The sequence below is a fragment of the Falco biarmicus genome, chromosome 15, assembly GCF_023638135.1.
Source record: "Falco biarmicus isolate bFalBia1 chromosome 15, bFalBia1.pri, whole genome shotgun sequence".
NCBI classification, from domain to species: domain Eukaryota; kingdom Metazoa; phylum Chordata; class Aves; order Falconiformes; family Falconidae; genus Falco; species Falco biarmicus.
In genome coordinates, this window is record NC_079302.1 from 21,587,530 (window position 1) to 21,613,804 (window position 26,275).

At 48.4% G+C, this 26,275-nt stretch overlaps 2 protein-coding genes across 2 annotated transcripts in view; one reads left to right on the forward strand and one right to left on the reverse strand.

Moving 5' to 3' along the window:
* Positions 1-6,302, forward strand: part of GNAO1 (G protein subunit alpha o1) — a 146,635-nt gene extending 140,333 nt beyond the window's left edge. Inside the window, exons 7-8 of the mRNA XM_056361043.1 lie at positions 2,075-2,228; positions 4,168-6,302. Of these exons, the coding sequence (XP_056217018.1) occupies positions 2,075-2,228; positions 4,168-4,355 (342 nt within the window). The 3' untranslated portion in view covers positions 4,356-6,302. The remainder of the gene's footprint in view (positions 1-2,074; positions 2,229-4,167) is intronic.
* Positions 6,303-8,231: 1,929 nt separating this feature from the next.
* AMFR (autocrine motility factor receptor) overlaps positions 8,232-26,275 on the reverse strand; it is a 30,359-nt gene continuing 12,315 nt past the window's right edge. The window contains exons 8-14 of the mRNA XM_056360763.1: positions 25,092-25,202; positions 21,905-22,095; positions 20,157-20,260; positions 18,073-18,207; positions 16,371-16,454; positions 11,308-11,492; positions 8,232-9,818 (exon numbers count right to left, since the gene is read on the reverse strand). Of these exons, the coding sequence (XP_056216738.1) occupies positions 9,668-9,818; positions 11,308-11,492; positions 16,371-16,454; positions 18,073-18,207; positions 20,157-20,260; positions 21,905-22,095; positions 25,092-25,202 (961 nt within the window). The 3' untranslated portion in view covers positions 8,232-9,667. The remainder of the gene's footprint in view (positions 9,819-11,307; positions 11,493-16,370; positions 16,455-18,072; positions 18,208-20,156; positions 20,261-21,904; positions 22,096-25,091; positions 25,203-26,275) is intronic.

A 26,275-nucleotide genomic window follows, 5' to 3' on the forward strand; every position in this document is an offset into this window, starting at 1 on the left:
AGCTGTTTTCCCTGCACGAGGAATTTTGATTTCCCTGAGCACGTGCTTTATTTCAGCTGCTCCTCCACTAAAACTATCACTCCTTTCTTTAAAGGTAATACATATATGGGACAGCACAGGGGATGGACAAGGGAAAAACCTCACCCAGATACTTTCCATGAAAATCTCAAGACCTGGTATTTTTGTAAACAGCCACAAGTCAAGAAGGGCTCCATCCTTTTAGGGTGGTTTCTGTTGTCCCCATGAATAAGGCTGACATTTATTTTTAAAAAAAAAAAAAAAAAAAAAAAAAAGCTGAAATGAGGTCCTGAAGCTTTGGAAAGCAACCGCTTACCATCCCCAGCTACTCTTTGTCAAGGAACCCACAGCGTAATCTCAAAGCCTTTCAAGATGAAATCAGACATCTGCTAAATTTTGCATGCAAAAGCTACAGTTGAAGTGTAGCTAATAAAATGACTCACTAATAAAACATTCATGGAGAACTCCAAAATGTGTAATTGGGTCATCATTTCATTAGGAAACACGTGCGTTCTCATGAATCTTCAGCAAATCCGAAGCCCCCCCCCTCCGCTGCGCCTCCAAGACAAGGGGCTGGGGGGATGTTTGCTGCAGGAGGGTTTCCCACCAGCTGCCAAGCACCCTCGCTGCCCCAAGCACGTCTCTGCTGCTCTCAGCTTCACGCAAGGCTTCTCCCAATCGCTGGGGGTCCCCGTGTGGGCAGCCCCCCAGGACTCGGGGGGGCTCAGCCCTAGGACAGCGTTGCCGAGAAGGGCATGGTGCTGCCCTGGCTTGTGAGCCCCAGCTTTGCAGCAGAACCTCCCCCGGCTGGAGTGGGAAACGAGGTGGGTACGTGCAACAGAAGAGGTGCGTGGGCTGCCTAAGGTGCCACCCAAAGCCACCAGTGGAGCAGCCCGGAGCAGCTTTCCCTTTGTTCTGAACAGTGCATTAATGACGGAGGAAGTTTTTGAGCGCTCCTGGAGAGCTGGATCTGTCCTACCCTGCAGCACCTTCATGCTAACCACGAGGCACAGACACCCCGCAGCCACCCGAGTGGGGAGTGAAAATGCTCTGCTCGGTGGTGCCCTGCGCCAGCCGATTCTGTGCAGGACAGCCCCACCGCCTCCTCCTCCTCCTCTTCCTCCTCCTGTCCGCTCTCTGCTCCTTTCTGGTAACAACCTCTGCAGCGTGGGGAAAAAGGCCTTTCCATCGCTTTTGTCCACTTGTGAAAGGACAAATTTATAATTTTTTTTAAATTGCAGTTTTTAGAGATTTGCCTTGATTTATGCTCCTAGTAGAGCCCTTCCACGCTTGACGTCTGGCTGGATCAGCCCAGGACCCGGGATGCTCAGGGGGCTGCGTGGTGGGGCTGACGGCGGCACCAGCCTTGGCTCCCCCCCGGCACTGCCGTGGTTTCTCAGCAGTGACCCGGCCACTGCTGTGGTGTTTCCAAGATGGGCTGAAGATTTTTCCAGGGGCAGAAGGGCCTAGCTGGGACAGGACCTGCCCCAGGCTCTGGGCAATCCCTCAGCACTGGTCTCACCACGACAGCACTAGCACCCTTCAGGAGGGGCTGTAGGACCCCCAGGATGGGCAGAACTCCCTCCTCCCAGTCCCCATGCCCAGTGCATCCCAGCTGCTGGCCGGTGCTGGCTGCTCATCCTTTATTCTGGCTCTGCAAGTGATGCTTCGGGGGTGCCCAGCCCCTGAAGAGACACAAGGCCCCTTCCACACTCTTCTGGTTCGGCAGACAATGAGGAAATGACATTTTTTTTCTCCTGCTCTTCCTTGATGCTCTGGGTGTCAGCCCTGCAGAGCCACCCCACAGGGACACGGTAGGGCAGCAGCTGCAGCCCCCACACCTGCCTTCTCCAGGCCAAGAGAACTCTGGTTCCTCCACCTTTGTAACCATCTCACATTTATTACTGTCTGATTTTAAAGAGTTGTTTGTTGGGTTGTTGGTTGTTTTTTTTTTGCTTTCTAACCATTTCAATTCAGAAAAATATTCTCCTCTCCTCTAACTCTCTCTTCTCTTTGCCTTTCTCTCTCTCTCCTCCCTCCGCGCTCCCCACTGCAGAACCGCATGCACGAATCTCTCATGCTCTTCGACTCCATCTGTAACAACAAATTCTTCATCGATACCTCCATCATTCTCTTCCTCAACAAGAAAGACCTATTTGCCGAGAAGATCAAGAAATCGCCTCTGACCATCTGCTTCCCCGAATACACAGGTATGGGATGGGGCTGACATGGTGCAGCCCCGCGTGATGCCCACCGGCGCGCCACCAGGGCTGGGGGGCTGCACCTCACCCCAGAGCTGGGCAGGGGGGTGGAGGGGACAGAGCACCTTCATGGGGGGTGGGGAGCAAAAGCACTGCCCACCTCTGAGAGCCACAGCACAGCTCTGGTACCTCGCTGGTGGGGTGGGGCCATGTCCTGTGTCATGTCAAGTCTTGTGGCAAGGTGTGCGACCAGCTGATGGGACGCAGGGGTGGCCAAGACCATTTGAGACAAAAGGAGATGAGCTTTAACGAGTCTGGCCACAGGAGCTCTGGAAAGCAGAAGCCTCGGTGAGAGCCGACTGCCCACCGCTCGAGCCATCCCGTTCGCTGATGGGTCCTGAGAAGGTCCCACTAGAGGAGTCCAGGCACGTGCTCCTCCAAGCTGCATCTCCCGTTTGCATCCTGCCGGGAGTGCCCTTGCACGGGGCACAGCTGGGGAAGGGAAGAGCCCTTTACAGCAGAAATCTGGGAAACCACACCAGAATCATATGTTTTTATGTGAAACCAATGTAGCTCGGGGGAAAAAGAAGAAAAACCGAGAAAATGGGGTAAGAATAGCTACCCCTTCTGAATTCTCCAAGGGAAAGAAAAAGAATCAGTTGAGATTCAGAGGCTCCAGCCTACAGATGCTGAAACGTGTCTGAATGATTTCACCCAGAGCACATCCACCCTGGATGCCAGACCCTGGGGACGAGGAGGTCCCCCAGCCCAACAGCACCCGCTCCCCAACAGCAGAAGCGCACTGGCATTTCCACCCGAGGTTTTGAGGCTTCTCCATCGTGAAAGCAGCAGTACTTTTTTTTTCCTCAGCCACCTGGTGGAACGTCCCAAACTATCTCATGTGGATACCAACCCCTCCAGCCCACCCTGGCTACCCCTGGGAGGGGGGCAGCCTGGTGCCACCGGACCACCTCCCCTCTCCTTCAGCCACCGGCTGCATTGGGAAGAAGGGGAACCGGTGAGCTGGAAAAGGAAAATAAGTCTCCAGATAATAACAGCTCTCCCAAAGGCGATTTCAGGGGCGTAATTCAGGCTTTGTGGCTTCCCGCGAGGGGCCGGTGCAGCCACTCTCACTGCCGTAAGCGGCTTAATGCAATAATGTGCATTTTTCGGCTCAAACATCTGGCCCCACTCCAGCTGCCTTACAAAAGCAAACCGCCCTGGTCGGCTGAGCGAACAGGGAACGACATCCCCAGGCAGCTCCTGCCCCCCCTGCATTCCAGAGCCCAGCGGGAGACCCCCACTGAGGCATCGCCCCAGTGGCACAGGGGGGCTCAGCCCCACGAAGCAGGCACAGCCAGCACCCACAGGTGATGTTGGAGTGGCCACTAACCCTCTGGCCCTCCTAGCCATCCCTCCCTCTGCCTGGCCGGGGGGGCACCGAGGCCCCCCCGGCCTTTCTCCAGACCCCCGCGCTCCCCTGGGGTGGGCGCTGCTGGGATGCGCCATGGGGACTCACCGGTGATGCCGGGAGGAGCATCCCTCGGAGGAGCATCCCTCGGGCGCAGGTGGGAGCTGCAGCCCTTCCCTGGGGGGGAAAAAGGGGAGTGGGCGGAGAGGGCAAAGCAGCGACACCTGGGGAGGGAGGGCCCCCTGATGGAGCCCAGGTGCTCTGCGATTTGGGGGAAAAGAGGGGGGAAATGGGGCAGGATGGGGTGGCAAAGGGTGGCCGGGGGAAGAAGGGAGATGGAGGGGGGGAAAGGGGTAAATGGACCCTGCTGAGGGGTGAACCGGAGGGTAAAAACTGAAAATAAATAGATTTTACCTAATTTTTTTTTTTAAAACAAAGCGTTTTGTAAGCAGCGAGGGACGCGTTGCAGGCGGGAGGATAGTGGCCCACGGTCCTGATGCCCCCCGCTCTGTCCCCCTGCCCCACCTCTGCCCACAGGTCCCAACACCTACGAGGACGCGGCCGCCTACATCCAAGCACAATTTGAAAGCAAAAACCGCTCCCCCAACAAGGAGATTTACTGCCACATGACGTGCGCCACAGACACGAACAACATCCAGGTGGTATTTGACGCCGTCACCGACATCATCATTGCCAACAACCTGCGGGGCTGCGGCTTGTACTGACCCCGCAGCGCACAGCGACTTCTTCGGTGGCGGTCCCGGTGCCAGGAGAGAAAAGAAACAAACAAACAAAACAAAACAAAAAACCCAAACAAAACAAAACAAACAAAAAAAAAAGAAAATAAAAAAAAAAAAACAACGCAACCACACACAGACACACACACACACACACGCGCGCGCGCGGGGAAAAAAAAAAAAGCGAAACAAAATGAAAAAAAACAGATTGAATGAGAGGAAAAAAAATCGTAATCATAGTCATGCAAGTTGGTAAATAAAAAGGCATAAGGAAAAATTATATATATACGTATATATATATATAAAAAAAAATCCACACCCACCTTTTTAGTTTGTCTGAAGGAGCTGTGGGCAGCCCCCGTCCCCCTGGCAGGCTCCAGCCCCCCATGGCACTGTCCCACGGTGTCACAGCTCGGGGAGAAGCCCCGGGGCCTGGGGGGGCTCTGCCTGGCCCCCCACCCTGGCAGTGCCCGGGCATCCCCCCGTGGGGCAGCGGTACCCGGCTGGGGGGCGGGGGGGCACCCCGGGGTCTCCCCACGGCACAAGCGGGGCCGGATCCTGCCCGTGTCCCCGCCGTGGCCAGTGCTCTTGTGAGTTATTTGACTGTGGGGTTTTATTTTTTAATTATTATTATTATTATTGTAATTAATTATTGTGGGTTGGCTTTTTTTTAAATTATTGTTATTATTATAATAATTAATTATTTTTATTTCCAGCACGGGGAAGGCTGGGCTACCCCCACCTGCCCCCAGCCCAGGTGAGCCGCTGTCTCGAGAAAATAAAAGATACATTTTAAAAAAAAAAAAAAAGAAAGAAAAGGAGGAGGAAAAATTCAAAACTCCCCCCCCCCCCCCCAGCCACGTGCCGTAGCTAAAGAGGGGAACAAGATGAAGAAGAAGATCTTTTCCCGTTTCCCAGCCCAGCTGTTCGGGGAGGAAGGCTGCGGTGGGAGCATCCTCCAGCGGCCCCCCGCTGGGGGTTGGGGGTCGGGGGGGGGGGTCGCGTTCCCAGCCAGCTCCAGGCTGAAGCCCCCACTCAGGAGCCAGGAGCCAGCGAGTTTCCCCCCATTTTTCCACCCCTCCTGGTTTAACAGCTCCCAGCTCCACCTCACTCCAGCTCCAGACCCAAAAGCACAGCTCGGCTGCCCCCCACCCCCTGGGGGCCCGCGGGGCGGCGGGGAGGGTTATACATAGGTATATTTTATTTAATTTTATTTTTTGTTTAGGGTAATTATTTTTTTCCTTTGGGTTTTATTAATTTTTAACTCTTTCCAGTGAATGCTTTTTTGTGCTGCTTTTTTCTCTGCGCCCCCCCCCACCCTGCCACCTGCCCCAGTCCTCTCTCCCTTTTAGTGAATGGTGTTTTTTCTCTCTCATGTGGGGATGTTTGTGCTGAAAAAAAGAAAAAAAAGAAAAAAAAGAAAAAAAACCTTAAAAAACAAACTTTGAAAAAAAAAGCAAGAATGAAAATGATTTAAAAATTTTAAAAAACACACACAAAACCACAAAAAATAATTAAAAAAAAAAAAAACAAAAATCGAATGTAGTGTTTACATTGAAGCCACCGTTTTCATGACCAATCCTTCGTCATTTCTACTTTGATTAGTAACCAGACGTCTTCACGGTTTCACTTTTACGAGTTACCTTTGCTGAAGAAGAGCAGTCACACCTGTTCAAAAGAAAATGAATAAACAAAGAAGAAACTAAAAAAAAAATAAAAAATAAAAAAAATATTATATATATATATATAAAGCGCCAGGTCTTTCTAAGCCTTTCTATTACCAATCAGTGAGGTTTCTGTGATATATTACACACTGCCAATCTCTTTCTCTGACTAATGGAAAAATTCATGTGTAGCTCAATAAAGAGAATGTTTGTCTGTATCCCGGGCTCTCCCCTCCCGCGCCTCCGCCTGCTTCTTTCCCCCCGCGCCTGCCAGAAACAATACTAAAAAAATCACCTTTTTGGGGGGTTTGCTGCCGGTATGAGCTAAGGCTGGGGGGTAAATCCTGGGAAGGTGCTGTGCAGGTGGCTCAGGTTGCTTTCCAACAAAACTCCCCAGGCGAGAAAATATTTTTATTTCTTTTGGGAACGCAAAGACAGTCGTCAGGGTGAGCCCTTTGTTTTGTGGCAACGCCAGGAACCCCACAACGTGTGAGTTTTTCCCCCAGGAAGGTTCTCCCAGGAAAGCTGCATCTTTCTCCCCAGGAGCAATTCAGGGGGTGTTTGGGTTTGGGGGCTGGGGGGTTTTTGCACATTTTGGTTTTTTCTCACAGTTTGGGGGTTGTTTGGGTTTTTTCCTTTTTTTCTGCAATTTAGGGTTTTTTTCACCTCCATCCCAGCCCTGGCACACGGCGGCATCGGGCACAGCGGTGACAGGTGGGACACGGAGAGCCCGTTGTCCCTTGGCACAGCCCGAGCCCCCGGGCCAGCACTCGCCGTCCCCTCCCGAGCCACAGGAGCGCTCCCAAAGCCCACCGGAGCCCAGGACCCACCAGCCAAGCCGGTGCCGGAGCCGCAGGGAAGGTCACCCCAGCAGCCGGGCCCCCCAGCTCAGCTTTGTGCCGGCCACCCAGGCACCCCCAGCCCAGCTGGCTGGAAAAGATGCTCCATCACGCAGCAGCAGCTCCCGACCCACGCGGCTTCTCCAAGGTTCCTGCTGTTCACAGCCGTCCGGGAGCAGCTCCTGGTGGCACTGGGGAAGTCAATCGGGCTTCTCCTGGGGTGACCTCCCTTTCCAGGGAAGCCACCTCTGGTCCATGCGCCCTGCACAAACCAGGCTCTCATCCCTCAAGGAGGTCACGCTGCAGCGGTGCCGCAGGCAAGGTTGCCATCCAGCGGCTGCCCAGGGCCCACTCCCCAGGGAGCACAACGCAGCCGGGCAGAGGTCGGGAATCCACCATGAGGAGGAGAAAAGACCATTAAGAATAGCCCGAGAGGCTCTGACACATACCCAGCCCTGGGGGTCCAGCGCCAGGAGCCTCCCTGGCTGGGCACCCCTGGGCTCGTCTCTTGCCGCCCGAGCGGTTGCAGGGGCTTGGGCCAGGGGATGCCCAGGATGGGCCACGGCACCTGCTCCCTCCCCGCTGCCCGCTGCTGGGCGAGGGATGGCGTTCCGCAGCAGGGGCCGCACGGCAGGGCTGCTTTGCCGTTACCTTCCCAGGTAGGTTTTTCTCTAAGTGGTAAAATTGGGGGTGGCCCCGACGTCGCGCGGCTCACAGAGCCCCGGAGCCTGGCAGAGGTGGCTTGTGCCAGGAACCAGGGGCTCTTGTGCCGGATCGGGGGAAGGAACCTCCGCAGGGCACCGCGCTGGCGGCCCGGGACGGCTGGACACGATGCTGCAAGGCGACGGAGACCTTGCAAGCCCAAAGCTCGGGCCGCGATGCAGCTGGGGTCACCTCCCGTCACCGTGCACAAAACGCATCCTCACGCAGCCGAGCCCCCAGGAACGCGGCAAGGGGGGAACTCAAAGAAACACCCCCCACCCCACCCCGACGAGGGTCTCTGTGGTTCCCTCCTCTCCCCTCTCTGAGCTACATCCACTTTGTTCTTGCCCACCCGCAGGCTGTGCCGTTCACGTGCACGGCAGCTCTCGCCCCCTCCACTTGCTGCCCAGCAGTCCAAAACCCCACTTTATTTTCACTGTCCCTTGAGACACCGTTCCTCTTCCATTTCCACATTCACAGCACGACCGAATTCCAGGAGCAACTACTGGTCTGCAAGCCCCGGGCTCGGGAAAACATAGCTAGAGCCAGCACCAGGCAGCTGCGCTCCCCCTCATCGCGACAGCGAAGGGGAACCAAAGGGGACCAAAGTGCAAGTGCTACATTTACAAACCGAACACGCTACAGAAACATCCAAACAATTTCCAACACTGACCAAGATTTTATTTTTGTGGGGTTTTGTTTGTTTGTTTTTTAAAACAATAAAAACGAAACAGCTGTGCTCTGAGCAAAACCAAAGATCTCAAAAAAATTCTTTGAGGTTTACTAATAGCATTGCAAGGTAAGGCTTCCCAAAGAGTTTTATTGAAATAAATTATTTTCACCTAAACATCGATGCAATTCCTCTCATTAAATTCACCTTCAAATATCTAAAAACCAACAGTAAAAAAAGTTACCAACAATTCTAGATAATACTGGGCTCCTTCTAAAGGACAGTGATACTAGAACTCACTCTTCAGAAGTCTAAAAATTAAGTCACTGCCGTGTAAAATTCAACTATGCAAGCTAGGGGCGGCGGCGGCTCCAAGTGGATCTCGTGTCAGAAGTTCTTAAGAAAAATCAGAGGTTAGCAAGTTGGGCAGCAGCCGGTCCCAGGTCCAGCTGCCCCAGTTCCTCCAGTCTTTCTGCATAAATGCACGGTGAAGTTGTGGGGTTAAAAATGAAATAAAAAGCAAGATAGCAGAGCTATCTCCACGAAGTCCCATCCGAGTTGCTCTGGAGTCCACAACAGGCAGGTCCCTCTATCGCGCTCCCTTGGCTTACAGTGACACGGGACAGCGGAGGCCGTAACCTCGCCTGGCGCCCCACTTCTTCGCTCGATTCCCCGTTCCTCGCTTGTTTCTGGCCACAAAAGGCAAAGGAAAACAGCGCGGCGCTGGGGAGCGAACAGAGCCGGAGGTCTGCCAGCGCGGGAGAGCCCAGCAACAGCCGACAAACTACCGTACGCTGGAATCGACGCGCGTCGGTGCTTCGCTGCACAATTCACGGATTCTGGTTTTTCCGCGTTACGTAGCCAGGCAGCTTCCCTCCAGCCCAACGGCCGGCCTTCAGCGATGCCTCCCCAGCCCTTCGAGCCACCCTCTGTGACAGCCTGCACCGTCGACACCAGCAAGGGACCGAAGAGCGGGCGCCTGCTTATCTAACACAGCGTTTGCTGGAAATTTCTACAAGCTGTCTTTCCTCTTGGACCAACTCGCCCCGCTCTGGAGCTGAACATGCCAGGGCCTGCACCCACAGCTGCTAATTCGGAACACGCCTTCCCCAGCCTCTGCTGTGCAGTTGGCCCAACGCCTCATGCTAGCTGCAGAAATCAGGCCTGTGGTTTAGAAATCGCCTTTTGTTTGTGGAGGGGGTCGACGTCACATAGAAAAGATTACAAAAAAGGTTAATTTGTCAGCTGTCCAAACATTATTAGACCACATGCTTTATACAGCAGAGAGGCAGCCAGCTCACTCGGCAGCACAGCCAGCTGAACTCTGAAGAGACACTTTCCTGCTGGTATAGAAAGCGCAGGGGGTTTTGTATTTAATTCATTTATTCAACATTGCTAACGAGGAGGAAGGAGGGGCAACAAGCACTAAGAGTTTTGCTGCATCTGAAGCCTCCGTTCGGCGGCGGCAGCCAGCATCCTGCGACGCAGGGTGACGGGATCGGCGGACGCTCCCTCGGGCAGAGGAGAGGGCTGCTCTGTGGTCAGCTCCTCGTCAGAGGTTTTGTTTAAGTAACGCCTGCAAGAGGAAAAAGGAAAAGATGAGTGAGCAGAGCCCACTGCATTACGGCTCTGGAAAATACTTCGCTGGTACACCCACAAAACCAGGGAGCCTTGCAAGGCACACCAAGAGCAGGAAAAGACCTCGGCCAAAGCACACACAAGCTACGTACTGCAAAACAAAAGAAAGGCCTGTATAAACTACAATAGACTTTGCAGAGTTGGCAGAAGCTCTTCATTTTTGTGCAAGATCCTTGTGCCTGTGGGAAGGAGCCAGTTCTAAAGGTCGGGACACTCAGAGCAGTTCACTGAGACTGCAGGTGAGCTACTGAATCTCTCCGTTCTTGTTATTCCGCCACTTGTAAGACCCTGGCAGCGCCTACAGCCTGATGACAACGAGGAAGCCTTTGACAGAACGACCACTAGGGCTGCAAAGTATAAGGTAAGGCAAAAATACAAGGAAGCAGCTGCCAGAGTTAACATCCCAAAGAATTTTTACGCTTGGGGACAAAATATATTGATTTGCAATTCCACAGCTCTTCAATATAGCAAGGGAACCAGTAAACCAGAAAATCAAAACCACTTTTGTCTCCCTAAATGACATTTTTCAAACATCAAGGAAAAATTATCATAGGACCAAGCCTATTTATAGACAAACTCGTAAAAGGTGTCACACCCCCAGTTATTTATATGAAGGCATTTCAGTGTGGGAGGAAAAAAAGAGCACAGGTAGGCTGGTAACACCAAAGGACACATAACTCAGTGCAGTTTTTGTAGACCCTTTCAGTAGCCTCCCTGTGATACAACAGAAGGGACAACACTTGTTACAAATGCTGGAGTTTTCTCGATACCACTAACGTGGGGGTTTTTGCTCTTTTTAATCAGCAACTGGATGCTAGTGAAGTTCACCAACATGACTTTTTGCTGTACATAAAAAAAGTTAAACTCTCCCTGTAACACCTATTACTAGTTGGGTTAAAGAAAGTGTTACAAGTTCATCACTCTCTTCAGAGGTGTTGACTTGCTGGTCACGAGCTCCTCTGGCGTGCTTTATAGGTGGTCATCTGTCAGCTCTGTGCTGCTTTGTGCTTAAGACATTTGCTCGGTATTTGGAAAGAGTGGTGCCTGATTAATTTCAGCTGTAACAGCACAGGCAGCGAGGGCTGACACCTACGCCAGGGGACAAACTGGAGATTACTAGAGGACTCGGCACAAGCAACGTGTTCTCACTTATTACAGGCTCAGCCTGAAGCCCATTGAAGCTGGAGAAATCATCTTCGGATTTCAAAGAGCTTTGCATCAAGCACTTAGGAAGCTGTGTACATGTTGGGACACATGACGCTATTTCAGAGCTGGGCTGATCAGCAATGGTTGTCTTAAAGCAGCACCCTGAGCCTGCTGTAGCAGATGCGTCCATTCCTCTTACTACTTCTTGCATCAGCCCAAGCTCTCATGGATATAATCCATTTGAAACCCATTCCGAGGGACTACAACCAAGCGGAACGTACTTTCGAGCTTGCTGCAACAAGTCTTCCTTCCGCTGAACCAACATACGCTGCCTTTCATCAGCTGACTTTGAAAAGCGGCTTCCCCTGGCCTCAAAATCTTCTGCTTCACCAGGCTCTGCTTCCATTTCGCTGGATTCCACCATTTCTTCCAGTCTCGAATTGAGTTCAAGCGGCACTCTCCCAGTCTAAGAGAAAAGGGCAAAAAAAGTCCTAAGTCCTTGCAAAATTGGCTAACATGGCTTCTTTGTGTCAAATCGACAAGCTACGAGAACTGACATTTTCTGAGGCACTGGAAGAAACCAGACTCTCACCTGCTGTACCCAATTCCCCTGGGCTCCTTTGAAACCCCCAGCCAAAATACTGAACAAAGCTATTTCAAGGCGTGTTCAAAGAGCCTGTATTCTGTAACACTGTATCTTTTGTGCCATGCTTGAAAGTAATCTCAAAGATAAACATTCATTACCCATAATTAATGCTCTCTGAAAATGGGGCACTTGAAATAGTCAGATCCCGCAGCTGACTTGACAAGCAACACAACGCTAAAGAGCAGAAAAAGCAGAAATCCATATACTAAGGAAAGAACAGCAAACTTATTTGCAAAGAGGATGTGTGCTTGAGAAGGGAATTTACGAGGCTTCGGTTCACCGGGTTCTGCAGCACACAAATTATCGTGTATTTGGACTGCGGGAGCAGGGCTGGCAGCTGTCCCAAGCACGGTGTGTCAATAAAAGAAGCCGGCAGCCCGGCACAGAGCATCTCTTCACCCTTGACAAGTGGCCGACAAGGCTAACACGAAAATTGAGCTGATGAACGATGACGCCGATGAACCAGCGTAGGTGAAACAGCATATCCTGATTGCATCCTGTCCTACACGATCAGATCAGCTCCACGACAGAAAAGCACGATGTTACTAAGCGGGGTAGTGTCAAGAAACAAATCACCTCAAGGAAGGGCTTAAAGGTTTAGCCCTCGTTTGGTATCGCAGAGGATTACTCAGGCGGGATGCACCAGAGAGGCGTTAGCCAAGGCAGCTCCCACCCCCTTGTTTGGGGACTTTGGCGCTGCCACCACGGCAGCCTGGGTGGCCGTTACATGGGCGCCGCGGGGGCACGGCCGCTCGCGGTCCAGCAGCCCGGGCTCAGAGCACCGCAGCGGGCAAGGCGCGGGTTTCAGCGGGTGACGTGCAAAACACGTTGAGTCATTCCAAAGCCCTAGAGACGTACCGGTAATGCCACCTCCCCGACACGACGCCTTCAGAGAGAGAGAACCGAGGCAAATGTCCCTTCCCATCACCCAGGCGACCCCAGCAGGAATGCCGGGGCTCGAGCCAGAGCAGCACAAGCACGGCAGCCTCAGACACGAGTACACGTGCTCAGCCTATTTCAGCCAAACCCCCGGCACGCTGGGATGTACCGAAGGGCTCCCCGTCCCGCACACACCGCTGCGCTGGGGTCAGGTGGCGGGTGCCCTTGGGACTGCCTCAAAGCAACGCCACATCCCAGAGGGGGACGTGAGAGCTCCACAGCGTGATCCCATGGATTGTATGCGGGGCCAAGACAACCTCGGCAGATCCAGAGGAACAGGTAGGGAGCAACCCGACTGCTACTGCCCGTTACTACCAGGTGGACACGGAAAAGAGAAGCTCTGCTGGGTAAAGCAGAGAGGGAGGGCATCATCATAGTTAATGTCCAGAAAATACTTTTTTTTTTTTTTTTTTTTATTCCTGTTGGATCATTCGTTTCAGAAGATGCAAGCTAGCTCACCTGAGGTTTAGGGGTTTTTTTGTAATGTTACAAAGACACAAAAATCAATACCCAAAGCCCATCACTCTATCTGAGCACAAGAGTGGTTGCTGAGGAGGTTTTAGAGATAAAAATATCAAAACTAATTGCAGTAAAGGTTACGACAAGCCTCAGTATGACAGCAAATCTCCTTTTTTTTGATGCAGGATGCAGGAACTTACACACTGCAGAAACTCCTCCTCCTTCAGGCCCCAAGAGAGAAAGAGTTAGCTTCATGGAAGCCATGGGATGCCTCAGAAGTGTCTCCAAATGGAGCCACCAAGTACTTAAGCAACAACAATAAGCTGGATTCTCAAGGGAAGGACACATGACACAAGAGCTGCCCCAGGTATGATTCAGCCTTCTAACAAGAGCTCACTACTTAGGTCTGAGCAGTCCTACCCGATCTCCACTCGGGATTACAGAAACATAAAGAAACACACAAAAAGACCCCGAAATTATAATCTTTAAATGTATTTTCACACATGTAAATACAAGCTTGCAGAAAGTAGCTGTAGCTGCTCTGGGATCTGTTCTTACAGGGAGCAAGAGAGTCAGAAAAGAGGGGAGAGAGGGCAGACAGGCTAGTGATGGAGAGCAAGCGATGGAGAGTGAGCGTGGAGAGCATTATGCACGATGCTGGAAGCATTAGCATTTCAATGCACAGCTGGAGAAAAGCATGTGCCAGCATCTTGCTAACCATACAGGCCAGAACTGTTTGAAGCTGTCAATGTTTACAGCATTATGATTTTTATGATCCCTTCTATTTATTATTCTTCTCTTTTTATGATTCTTTCTGTTTCTTTCTATGATTCTACGATTATCTCCCAAACTTTTAACACAATTTAGACCATGACACTGCTCAGAGATGTCTCTCAACTACCCTTACACTCTGTGTCAGCACTGACACCCCAAAACCATAAGCTATACTGGGGGGGGGGGGGGGGGGAATCAATCAATCAATCAGTCATTATCTCTATCTTAAGACCTTGGAATTCTAGACAGAATTAAGTAATAGTATGATACACGGCACAGAGAAAAACTGACACTCCTCATGAGGAAGGGTGCTTTGATTTGAACATGTCAGCTCCCCTAAAAGTGTTATTTCCAACAAGCAGAAGCCCAACGGGCTCACCACTTTCTGCTGGAGACCTACGAAGATTCCCAGTGGCTATGTTGATTTAAAAAAAAAAAAAAAAAAAAAAAAAAACCAGAAGAAAAAGAGATGGAAAGCCTGTAAAACTTAAAGGCTGCAGCACAAAGCAACTGGAGTTGCCATGGCCTCTCTCAGGAGCTGTATCATACGGTGCCAAGTTCCATCTCTCCACTATTTGGAAATTCAAGTCTTACCCGGAGATGATGAGTTGCTTCCCACTTGCATTTAAAAAGCTTCTTAGAAATCAAGTGCAACCTGCTGCAGCAGCTAGACCTTTCCACACAGACAAGTTTGACTGACTACAGCAACATATTGTTCTGGCAAGGAGAAAGAGAACATCTACAGTACACCAGGTACTGAGTTAAAAACTGAACTCAGAATCCCAGAGACATAAAAGTGACGGGAGTTTCCTAGGGAAAGGGCATCCCTAGGCTCCCAAGTCTTCTCTCCACAACAGAAACACTGTCAGCAGCAAGGAGGCAGATCTCTGTGGCTGCGTAACAAGGGTGATCAGCTTGCCTGAAGCCAGCCTAAGTGAGTACTAAATGCACAAAGCATTTACAGAGCAGGAGGAGGACAGCAGCAACCGGAGCTTTCATACCACTGCCCACCAGCAGGTTTCCCTCCAGCATGGCAGTCTCAGTCTCCTGCTTCAGCCTCTGCCTACAAATCCCATCTGGCACAGTAAATATCCGCCCAGGAAAACCCGTGCAGAGGCCACCAGTTCATTCCCCCCTCCACAGCCATCACCAGCCCCTCAGCTGCAGGAAATTCCCAACTGTTCACATACCTGCAGGCCATCCCTGTGCTATGCTACAAAACAAAAATACATCCTCCATCCAAACCACCATTTGTTCCAGCTAAAACACATCATTTGAGATAAGTGCTCAGCTGTAATTCAAAGCAAGATGATGTCACCAATTATTAGAGAGCACGTGCTCAACAACATGACGTATGAACACCACTCCCAGGTTTTTCAGGTTCTGTAGAAGGAAGGACAGAGACACACAGAGTGCCAGGCAGAAAGAAAGGAAGGTGAACAGCAACACAATCCTTCAAAGTGGGATTTGAAATCGGTACCAAGTTAAGGATAATAGTTAGATACCGTTTGTAGAAAGAGAATTATTACTCCTAAAGAACAGGAAAATGCCACCAAAACCTTCAAGTTAACACAAAAAGTTAGAGCTGCTAGAACAAGACCAAGACACTCACTCCTGCAGTTCTGCACCTCCTACCCCAGGCCCTTATCAAACATCTGTACCAACCCCCATCACCCCTTCTTCAGCCTCAGCTGCGTATCAAACCAAATGAAAGTCTTTTCTGTCCTACAACCGGCGGACGAGGGAACTGCCCCAGTTCAGTTTCAGGTCAGCAGTGGGTTGGCTGTTCCGGTTATTAAAGGCTGCAGAGGCAGAAAGTCACACACCTCACATATTTCCTCTAAGCCAGAAGAAACGGAGGTTTATAAAACAGAAACCTTCACGATTTTGCTACTACAGTCACAGAAAACAAAAGTGGAATGAGATCTTACTCTGCTTGCAGGCTATTTTTTTTTCTGCCTGCCACAATTTAGCTAGCACGTGCTGTTCAATAAAGCCCTTAGTGAAGAACAGCAAAACCCATTATCGCGCTTTAGATGTACAAGGGCTGTTATGTCTTGGTCCTGTTTGTATCCCATCCCATTCACACCAAAGCTCCCCACGTCTCCAAGTGCTTCCTCCAGAACACAAAAGAATTCTTATACCCAGAAGACAAATACTACTCATTTACTCATTTTAAGGGAAACGTCTGGAGACGTACAGAATGGGAATGGGAAGAGGAAGGGGAAGAGCAACGCATCCTGCTCTTCATGCTCCACAGATGGGCATGGGCCTGACCAGACGTGACCAGAGACACAGGCTTTTTCTGTTCTATCGCTTGAGAGCACTTTTCTTCACGGAGGAAAAAGAAAAGCACACAGATAACTCTTTACAGCAGCACCATGCTGAAGCCTTACTTCAGTTGCCGGACAGCGTTAGTTCTGGTGTGAAACACAAGGAAGGGCTGCCGCCAACCCGACCTGGCACCGAACCAAGCGCACTTACCTGTGCATGCAGCTTCTACTTGTGCTTTTTATGCCAAATTACCTGGGTGACAGTTTCGGTATCCTCCTGATCACTACTATGCCGTTCCACAGAATTGTTTGATGCAGGTCTAATGGTATCCGCACGCTGAAATGCAAACATCATGGGTTTAATACAGCATGTGAAATGGCAAAACAAAAACGAGTTCTTCGAACACATTCAAACTCTGCCCTCTGCAACGTCACGCGTTATGTTCAATTTAGAAACAGATAACTTAGCAATAAACAGAATGCACTGCGTTGAAAGAGAATTCTCTCTGCTTCCCCACAAGCAGACTCCGCATAACAGTATTATCTGATGTGCACAGCACCAGAATTCAATATGCTTATTAACAGAAACATGGTCCCCAGACTGCTTGACTGAAATCTGCTATCACTAATTAAGAACAAGGCATCATCTTGCCGACTCCTTTCTTTGCAGAAAACCTTCCTTAGTGGTACAATTCAATTATCTGTCAGCAGAGAAATCAACTGGAAACGTTCTAAAGGCTCTGCACAAGACTGAGAAGAGCCTCTTTAAGCGAGCAAATATTTGTCTCTAGCCTCGCTAGGACATTTTCAATATATCTTTGGTACACAACCAAATATACCGCATTCACAGAGACTAAATGAAGAGAAAACAAATCCTGATGTTTTTTCACTACATAATGTGTTTGAGACTGTACAGGCAAGCACCTCGCGCATCCTGCAGTCCAATCACATCAATCAGGGCCAAGCTATAGGGCACGGGTGATAGACTCTGACTTTCCTTCATAAAGAAAATACCCTGATGCCATGATCTAACCCCAGCCAGCAACTAAGGCCCACACAGCCGCTGGCTCGCTCCCCCACAGTGGGACAGGGGAGAGAACTGAAAGGGTTAAAGCAAGAAAACTCACAGGCTGAGATTAGAATAATGCAATAAATGAAATAAACCACCACCAACAGCAGTAATAAATTGTAATGAAAAGGAAAATAACAAAGAGAGAGAAGTAAAACCCAAGCAAAACAAGTGATGCCAATGGAAAACAATTGCTCACCACCAAGTGCCCGATGCCCAGCCAGCTCCCAAGCAGCTGCCCCCAGCCAGCTTTCCCCCTAATTTATGTCCTGAGCACGACGTTACATGGTATGGAACAGCCCTTTGGCCAGCCTGGCGTCAGCTGTGTGTCCCCCCAGCCTACTCACTGGCAGGGCAGCACGACAAGCTGAGAAGTCCTGAACTTGGTGTAAGCACTGCTCAGCAACGACTCAGCCATCAGTGTATCACCAACGTTATTCACATCCTAAACCCAAAACACAGCACTACACCAGCTACCGGGAAAAAAACTAACTTTATCCCAGCTGAAACCAGGGCACCTCTATTACAAATGGATAATGCTAAATCACACCCAAGACCCATCCTAATAAATACATTAAAAGGCCTTCAAAGGGCCACAGCAAGGAACAGATGAGTTCCTCAACACGCACCACCGTGAGACATTCCAATCCAGTCAGATGTTGCAACACGGAGACACAACATACACTAAACTGCCAAAACGGGTTTGGTGCTTCCGATTGCAACATCTTCCCACAAGTAAAATCTGAAGTTTAATATTGCATTGAGCTAAGCTGGATTCAGCAGGGCTTCAGCCTGCCTGGTTCCCCTCACTTGGCGAGACTCATTAACAGGCTCAGTTCTGCGCTAAGGCAGCCAGGCATTTTAGGTGCACAGTCTTATGACTTACCTGTGTGGGGAAAGGCACCTGGATGCGTCCCTCTAGGATGTTGTCAGTGGTGATCTCTACAGAACGAGTGATCTGCAAATCCTGCAGAACTACGTGGTAAGGAACCTGAGGGAACATGTCCTGAATCTGATGGGCCTGCAGAAAGCAAGGTTTACACAGTCAGAATCAGCAGTAAGTAAGTGTTAGCCGGTGAGTATCTCAAGAGAAAGAGATTTTTAAAAAATGAACAGCTCAAAGATGCTGGTTACGTTACAATAACTAACACACAGAAAGGAAAACAAGAAAGAAAAACCATTCTGGCATTGACTTATAGGGCAACACTTTGTTGAAGCCAACAGCAAAACTGCAACTCCTGTAGACACGCCACATGGTCCTGAAAATTTAGGTTCCTGAACAGTGCTTGTAGATGCACAAAGGCTTCAAAAGCTTCCCAAACCTCTTTTTATGACAGCCTTTTTAATACAGATCTATACAAAATTCACAAGTGACTGAAAGTTAGATCTACACCGAGGGAAAAAAAAAATCATTTTTCTTTGTCCCAGATGGGTTCCAAAATGGTACTGTTAAGGACAAGTGGAAAAAATTTTAATAACCTACTCTCTCCAGCTACCCTACCTACAAACCAGTTTAATAGGGTCTGAAAGCTCAACTAAACTAAACTGAGCTGTCAGGGAACTGTTACTATTGAATTTCAAGTTACTTAAATAATACGCAAATTAAATAGATAAGAGGGCAGATAAGTAATATGCTTTTAGAGTCTAACAGCTAGACATCATTAAATATTAAAATCCATACTTTAACTAATGCTGAACGTTTCGGGAGGGGGGGAATGAGAACAACAAGAAAGCAAGGGTGGAAGGAGTTTTGAGAGCAAAGCAAAAACTATGGACCAGCTGACGGTGAGTTCAAACACAAGCAACTACAGCAAACCTAACTCTCCGTTGTACTAGCGTGTGACCAAAACACTGATTTAGCATTTCAGCCTCAGGCCCTTCCCTCGAAACACTTCCCTAGGTTTTTATTCAGTAACGCAAAGGAGAATTTCACTTATTTTATATTAAAAATGTGTAACACTTCAACAGTTTGCTAACTTGGGCCTTTCCATTAAAGCAGGCATTTTAATGTAAGTTGATAATGTACTTCTAATAATACACAAGGCTAAGGAATTATTACTCATCTTTAATGAAGCCCACTGATGTCACTGTGTCCAGTAAAAGAAACACCAAACTGACCTGAGATGGAGAGCTCCTGAATATTGTGCTAGTAAATCAACTGCCAACACCTTACTGCTCCCTGCCTGCCCTACCACAAACCCCCTAAAAATTGGGGCCATATCCTGTGATATCCCATAGTGAAGGCTATGGGAGAGATCAGATACCTCCGAACGTTTATTAAGGTGCTACAGCACACACTAGCTTTAAGAACTCAAAGGAAACAGCACTTCTGAACTAAGTGTGTTCCGTGAGGCTGTATCCTTCTCTTTTTGTAACACATCAGAGTGTTTATGTATGGTCAACAGACCTGGCACATCACCCTCAACACTCCTACTATCATCGTGAATCAGCAAGAACTGACTGTGCTAGAGACCCCCGTCTCATGCTGACAAGACACTCAAACACAAAGAGCTATCTTGGAGCTTAGTGCTATTAAAAATAAACACTTTAAAAAAAATGAAATCAAAAGCCATAGAATGGGTTTGACTAGTCACCACTTGACCAACAGCTAAATTCTCTACAGACTCACAGCCGTTGCTACTCCGAGTTGTAAGTGAAGATAAGAAAAAAAGCTAAAGTTGCACTAAGCAAGCTGAGAGAAATTCTGCCTGTCTACACAGAAAGTGTATGTAATTTTTCTCCCTCATTTACCTGCCTCCAGACCTGCTGTGAATCAATCTGTGTTGATTCAACATTCCAATCAACATACATCCCTAACTTCACTAAAACAAAGCTCGTCTCAAAAAAACAGCTTTCCCGTAGCACCTAAACACTGTTTTGACTTCCTCCCCCTTAGGTTCTCCATCTACCTCCTTCCCCCCCGCAACACAAAGAGGAAGGCCGAGGTGCAAACTGTTAAAGCAGTCATACCATAGCATTAAGCTGGGAGTTGCTGGCTTGTGCGATACCGAGGATGTGCGTAGTATGCATCACTTCCACTGAAAAACTGGGCAGCCAGCTTGCAATTCGAGAGCCTGAGAGGAAGAAACCACCAAGAAAGTCAAGCAAGGATACGAGGTTCTCAGCAGGCAAAGTACTTCTACATGTATTTAGCACAAGTCTTCACATTTCCATAAGGTACATACGGAAAGTTCTGCAGTGCAATCCATCCCTAAGCTCTCCCAAACCTGGAGATGGCTGGAATAAATCAGTAACTCTCTTCAAACACACTGTCATCGTGGCTTAACAATCTGAGGGACAGAAGAGGATCAAGAAAACAACACAACCTTGTTTTCTTGTTTTAATGTTCCCATTAAAGGGAAAATTAAAATAATCCAGAGCCAAATTCAGTTCTGGAATACATTTATAACTCCAGAAGTTTTACTAAGAACAGGACAGCTTCTAAAAAGGCTGCATCTGGTCCCAAAATGGGTCAGCTCTATGTGGCTGGCATCACTGTGAAAGTATTACTACAACTACACGGAGTAACTGAGCAAAGTGACTGCTGCGAGCGTGTGCTGAGGCTCAACAGCGTAGGGCACATGGCCAGCACCCTCCTCCTCCTGTGTTTCTATTTAAATAAACGGGGTTTGCTCCATGCCACTTCTGCCTGCACAGTAATTTTGCAGGTCTCCAAGCCACAGGAGAGCACTGGGGAGGACAGCTGTCAAAAAAACAGAGTAGTACTTGAAATACAAATATCTTTTGGAGTCTTAAACCAACCCAGAAGTGGGAGCCATGCAAGAAGCTATCAGCCAGTCTCAGTGTACCCAGAAATGTCTGACCCTTCTCTGCCCATTATTCTCCTCCCACAAGCTCCAAAGGTTGCAAAACCAGCACAAACAAAGAACGGGTCGCTACGTAAGTCTGCAGCATCTCAGCTGCATCCTGGGAGCTCCACCAGGACAGAGCCCAAAGCTGAGTATTTGCACTAGTGAAACCTACTGAGAAACAACACAACTGCCATCAAAAATGTGGGAAGCTGTGGATGACAAGCACACACTGATACCAAAACTATAAAATAATCTGGAAGATAAGTAATGGAAAATGTCTCTTTCAGAACAAGTTTGTCGGCACACACGGAACTCGTCATGGTCTGAAATCACATCTGCTTTGTGAGTACTTATAACACACCACTGAAAAGAACACATGTAGAGAGCTGTTCTGGTTACGAGATTCCAAGAACAAGCTTCTGCACCTAACCCAGCATTGCAAGTCTCTTGTAAATTCAGTGGCAAACGGACTTTTGACAACCTCACATTAGCTAGGGGATAGGGGAAAGATCAACTTTTAGACTGCACCAGAGGTTTGTTTCCACTTTGTCACTGATTAACTGCCACTGGGTAAAAAAAGACAGACACATGAATTTCTCGTTCTGCTCATCAACATGGCACACAATGAATAAATGCCAGTATTACAGCTGCTAAGCACGACAAATCAAGAAAAAGGGAGCACTTGTACAAAGTCTTTCAGGAAATCTCTGTAGCTCTGGACCACCTCAGAAACACACATCTGAGCTCTTGCAAAAGGCCCGTAACAAACACATACGTGTCTGACAAATGCAAGCAGAAGTACGGTTTCAGTTTCAGCTGAAGCACAGACAGAATGCCCTTCTAGAGAAGGCTGTTCCCTTCGTTTATTTGGGCAACAAAATCCGATGTCAAACCTGCTTAGCTCACCGTCAAAGTGGAAGAAGTGATTGTGCTGGTTCAAGCGCGGTCTGCCTTCTGCTACCGCCACGGGGACCAAGTTCTCATCCAGATTTTCCCTTTGGCGATTCTCCCTCACATGATGGTTGTCAGTGATATTAAGAGACATTCTGCAGGTGGGGCAAGACGTGTCTTGTTCCAGCCAGGACCGCAGGCATGAGCTGATCGGAAAATAGTAATAATATGGTGAGCTTGCAGCGTTTTTCCAAGACATCAGTATCACGAGTACATCAAGCAGCTGCAGCACATCCTGTACAGAACATCAACACAAGGGCTGCTTCGAGATAATTTGAGAGGTACACTTGATGAGCCCCCAATAACTCTGGCACAGGTTTCTCGCTTTTTTCAGCTGAAAATACTCCAAGTGTTCACTTTTATAAGCAAGCATGCAGATTTATCACAAACTTAAAACACTCTCCAAGTCTGTTGCCCCTCTAGCTCTGAACAAGCAAGTTTTGCCTGGAAGGGGAAACAAAGCATTTCTCTTCTCTCACCATCCCCAAGTGAAAAAGGACAGAAACTGGACAAATACTGAATATATACTGACTCATTTTCACAGCAGTCCTGCCAGTGTGATGAGGCAATGGCACCTCCAAAGTTTTTCAAATATCTCTTAGAAAAAAAAATCAATACCCAAACCACCACCAAAGCGAGTACCACTCTGGGAACTCTCTAAAGAGATTTATTAATGCTGATGAGTGCTGTGTCACTGCAATGCTTACTTAACTCGGAACATTTGCTGTCTGGCAGAAAGTGAGAAGCGTTTGAAATGGAGGTTTAAACACTTAGAGCTGTGCCTGCCTTTTGATTCAGATGGATTTGACCCACCAGAGGTATCTGTTGTCAAGTTAAACCGAATTTTCAGTACGGAAGAACTGAGCAGATCTCAGTATGACAACACATACTTCACGCTTGCAGGGTGGGCTTCTCTCCAGCAGAAGCACTCAAAACACTTTAGAAAGGTAGAGACATGCAAAAAGGTTAAATAAGCCTGTTTCCCAAATTGTGTATTTGCAGAGTAAAGGCACAGATCACAGGTTTGGGCTGACAGAGCAAGTCCCCAGCTGTGGGACTACAGCAACACCAAGGATACAAGCACTCCACACAATTCCTGAAGCTGTAACGTACAGACATATTGCCGAAGTGTCTTCCATCATATTTAAACGGGGGGATACACAGTGTTCAGAATTTATAGCGACGGGTTTCCCAGAAACAACCGAAACACTATAGTAAAAATCTACCAGCTTCCATCAGCACAGGCAGCATGTCAGCACTGCCGATGCTGTCCAGCTTCATCTCCATGACTGCAGCAAAACCACCCTGCACAGAGCCAACTCAAACCTCTGTGAGAGCTGTAGGCAACAGGTCACCTGTGAGACACCCAGAGGGACACAAGCTACCACCACGCTGCTGCTGCTCCATGGCTCAAGCACCGAGATGCTGGAATGGACATGACCCCACCAGCCTGCATCAGCACCAAGCCCTAAGGCTTGCAGCAAGCCAGCCAAGCTTATACCCATTTCGTTCCGCACAGGCAGAGGGACTCGGGCACCTAGAACACCTCAGCAGAAGGATGACTAACAAGAGGCCAAGGCTGGCAACATGTCAGAGCCAACTGCTTCTTAAAAGGTAAAAGGAGAAGGTTCCAACAGAGCCTAAAAGATTTAGACACCTGCTCCCATCACACTCCCTTAATATTTAGGCACAAAGTTGATCTCAGCAATGTGAATCTTCCCCGCCACCTTCTCTTCTACTCAAAATAAATGGCTATGAAAAAAATCCCATGTAACTGAGAATGGACAAAATGTTCAGCCTGTTGGCAAAATCACCAGGCTTTTATGAGGAGAGAAACCATTCTTGGGTTGTAAATAGAGCGATTATTTACAACTGCTTTTATATGCAAGTGTAAGTCATCCACTGTAACACGTTCCTTCCCTAAATGCACTAAGGAAGTTAAGTGTAACTTAGCTTAAAAAAAAAACAAACACACACACACACACACAAAAGGATCCTTTTAGATACAGAGAAGATAACTTTCCAAAGAGAAGACCCTGGGCTTCTCAAGTGCTCAGTAGGTGATTAAATATTCATATGATTCAGCAGCATTGGAAGAGGAGTTTCTGCTACAGAGGCACATTATCTCATTAGAGACTTCTTGGAACACAGATAAATATTTATGGCAAAGTTTGTCATAAATGACAACAAATTAGCACACAGATTATAACCTCTGGTTTGACAGTTACCAGAAAAATAAAAAGCTATTTGCAGCACAGAACTTGCTCATACGACACCGCAGGGACAATTTAACTGGCCATGCATGTTAACCACATGGCACTTCAGAAACTCCTGACTCTATCCCCGCATCTCCTTTCATTTTTAAGCACAAGCATGAAAATGTAAGCACTACTACAAAAGACCTAAGAAAAAAACAAAATCACATCTAGCTCAGCACATTGTCTACACAAGCATCTGCTACTACTCACTATTGAGTGAGTGTAAAAACCAGTATACAGACAGATCCTTTGGCCAAGAGCCTCCCAGTTCCAACCACCAGCTGCTTGAGGGACCTCCTCAGCTAATGTGATTAACCTCTGTTACAGCCCTGACAGACTCATCCTCCCATGAAATCAGACAGTCAGACCTGGCCTCCACAACCCTCCTGGGGGGCCCATCACCGTGCAAGGATGCACTGTATAAAAATATTCCCCATTTTCTTCTCTTTCAAGCTGATATCTGAAAGGTACTTAAGAATCCAACTGCAATTTTTCTCCCTCATCTGAAAAGCAACATACTCTCACGGAAGAGGTGATGCATAGGATGAAGTAAAGGGGGAAAGAGCACGCATTACCAAGCAGTTACACAGCAAGGCAGGGTACAGACTTGCAGCTGAGACACCATAAGGCAACACTAACCCATCAGCTGGCAAGACGCATGCTCTTAGTTTGGGGGGAAACAAAATGCACCAAGTGAAGCAACTCAAACATGAAAATGAGTCAAGTGAACACAACTTGTACTCTGTTATTAGAAGCAGACCAAGACCACTCGGTGGGAAAGCATCCACAGCTTGGCTGATAGCTCTGTAATTGTTACCCTGCTGTAACTTTCAATCCCTCCCCTTCTACAGTCAGGCACACCTTCCCCCACCCCAGAAACGCACCTGTGGAAGAGATGGCCGCAAGGCAGTTTACGTGCGGATTGCATGGAGTCCCAACAAATGGCACAGTCGTCATTGTTGACTGCTAGCTCCTCTGGTGTTGCAACTGCAAACCTACAAAGAGGAAAAAGGAAGAGACAGAAGTAATGACTTCGTCAGCTTGGCATGGCCTCCCAGCCAGGGAATCCCAGCACAGAGGAAAACTTATCCTCCACCTCAACCTCTCCTTGGGAAAGGTGTGCCAGCAGGCTTGTTATTTTTTTCCATAAGTCAGACCCACACTGCAAAGAAAGACACACACACACCCCTCCCGTGCCTTCTTACGGGCACTTTTTTTTTTTTTTGCACATCTCCACTTACGCCCTAACTACACAAAGCCTTGACTTAGTATCTTCCAAGAAGTATGACCATTACATCGAGAACCTCAAGTTATAATCTGCATACATTCGGCTTACGTCATTTTTCTAAATGAGTTTTTATAGCTGTACCCATTAAGATGTCTGCTTGAAACCCTAAGCGTTCATGGTCTGACTAATTCTGGCCTCAGATTTTGCCAATCCCCATTTGTCTTCAGGTTGCTTTTTGGTTTTGTTTTGCATTTTTTTTTCTTTTTTTTAAACTACAGTGCCATGCAAGAGCTACTACATAGTACCCAAACATGGACAATACAGAGAAGAGCAGCACAGCACCATTTCGTGGTGCTGCTGGTGTGCGATACGCTTGAAGAACAACTACAGGAAAACAGGGAGCTCGCTGCCATCGGCAGCTTCAGGGAGAAGCTAGAATGTGGTTCTTCCAGAACAATCAGAATGACAAAAACACATCAAGTCACTCAGGCAAGAAGTCTGAGTCACATGCAACTCAAACAGCTTTGTGAGCAGCTTAAAGGGGTTCAGCAGCAGCACCTTACTGAAAAGAAATAATGTATTGGGGATAAACTTTACTATGCAGCTCTTAACCTGGTATCAGAGCCATTAAATGACTTGTCACAATGAAAACCTCGGCAATTTCCAGAGAAGTCAGTCCTCTCTATCTGGACTACAGCAGCAGGCATCACAGCCAGTCAAACCCACTGAAGTCCACAATGAAAATGGTACAGTGACATACAGAAAGAGTAAAATTCTCCGTAACTCTTAAAATTATTAAGGACATAGCTGAGTTATGAAAACATTGGATGAGAGATACAG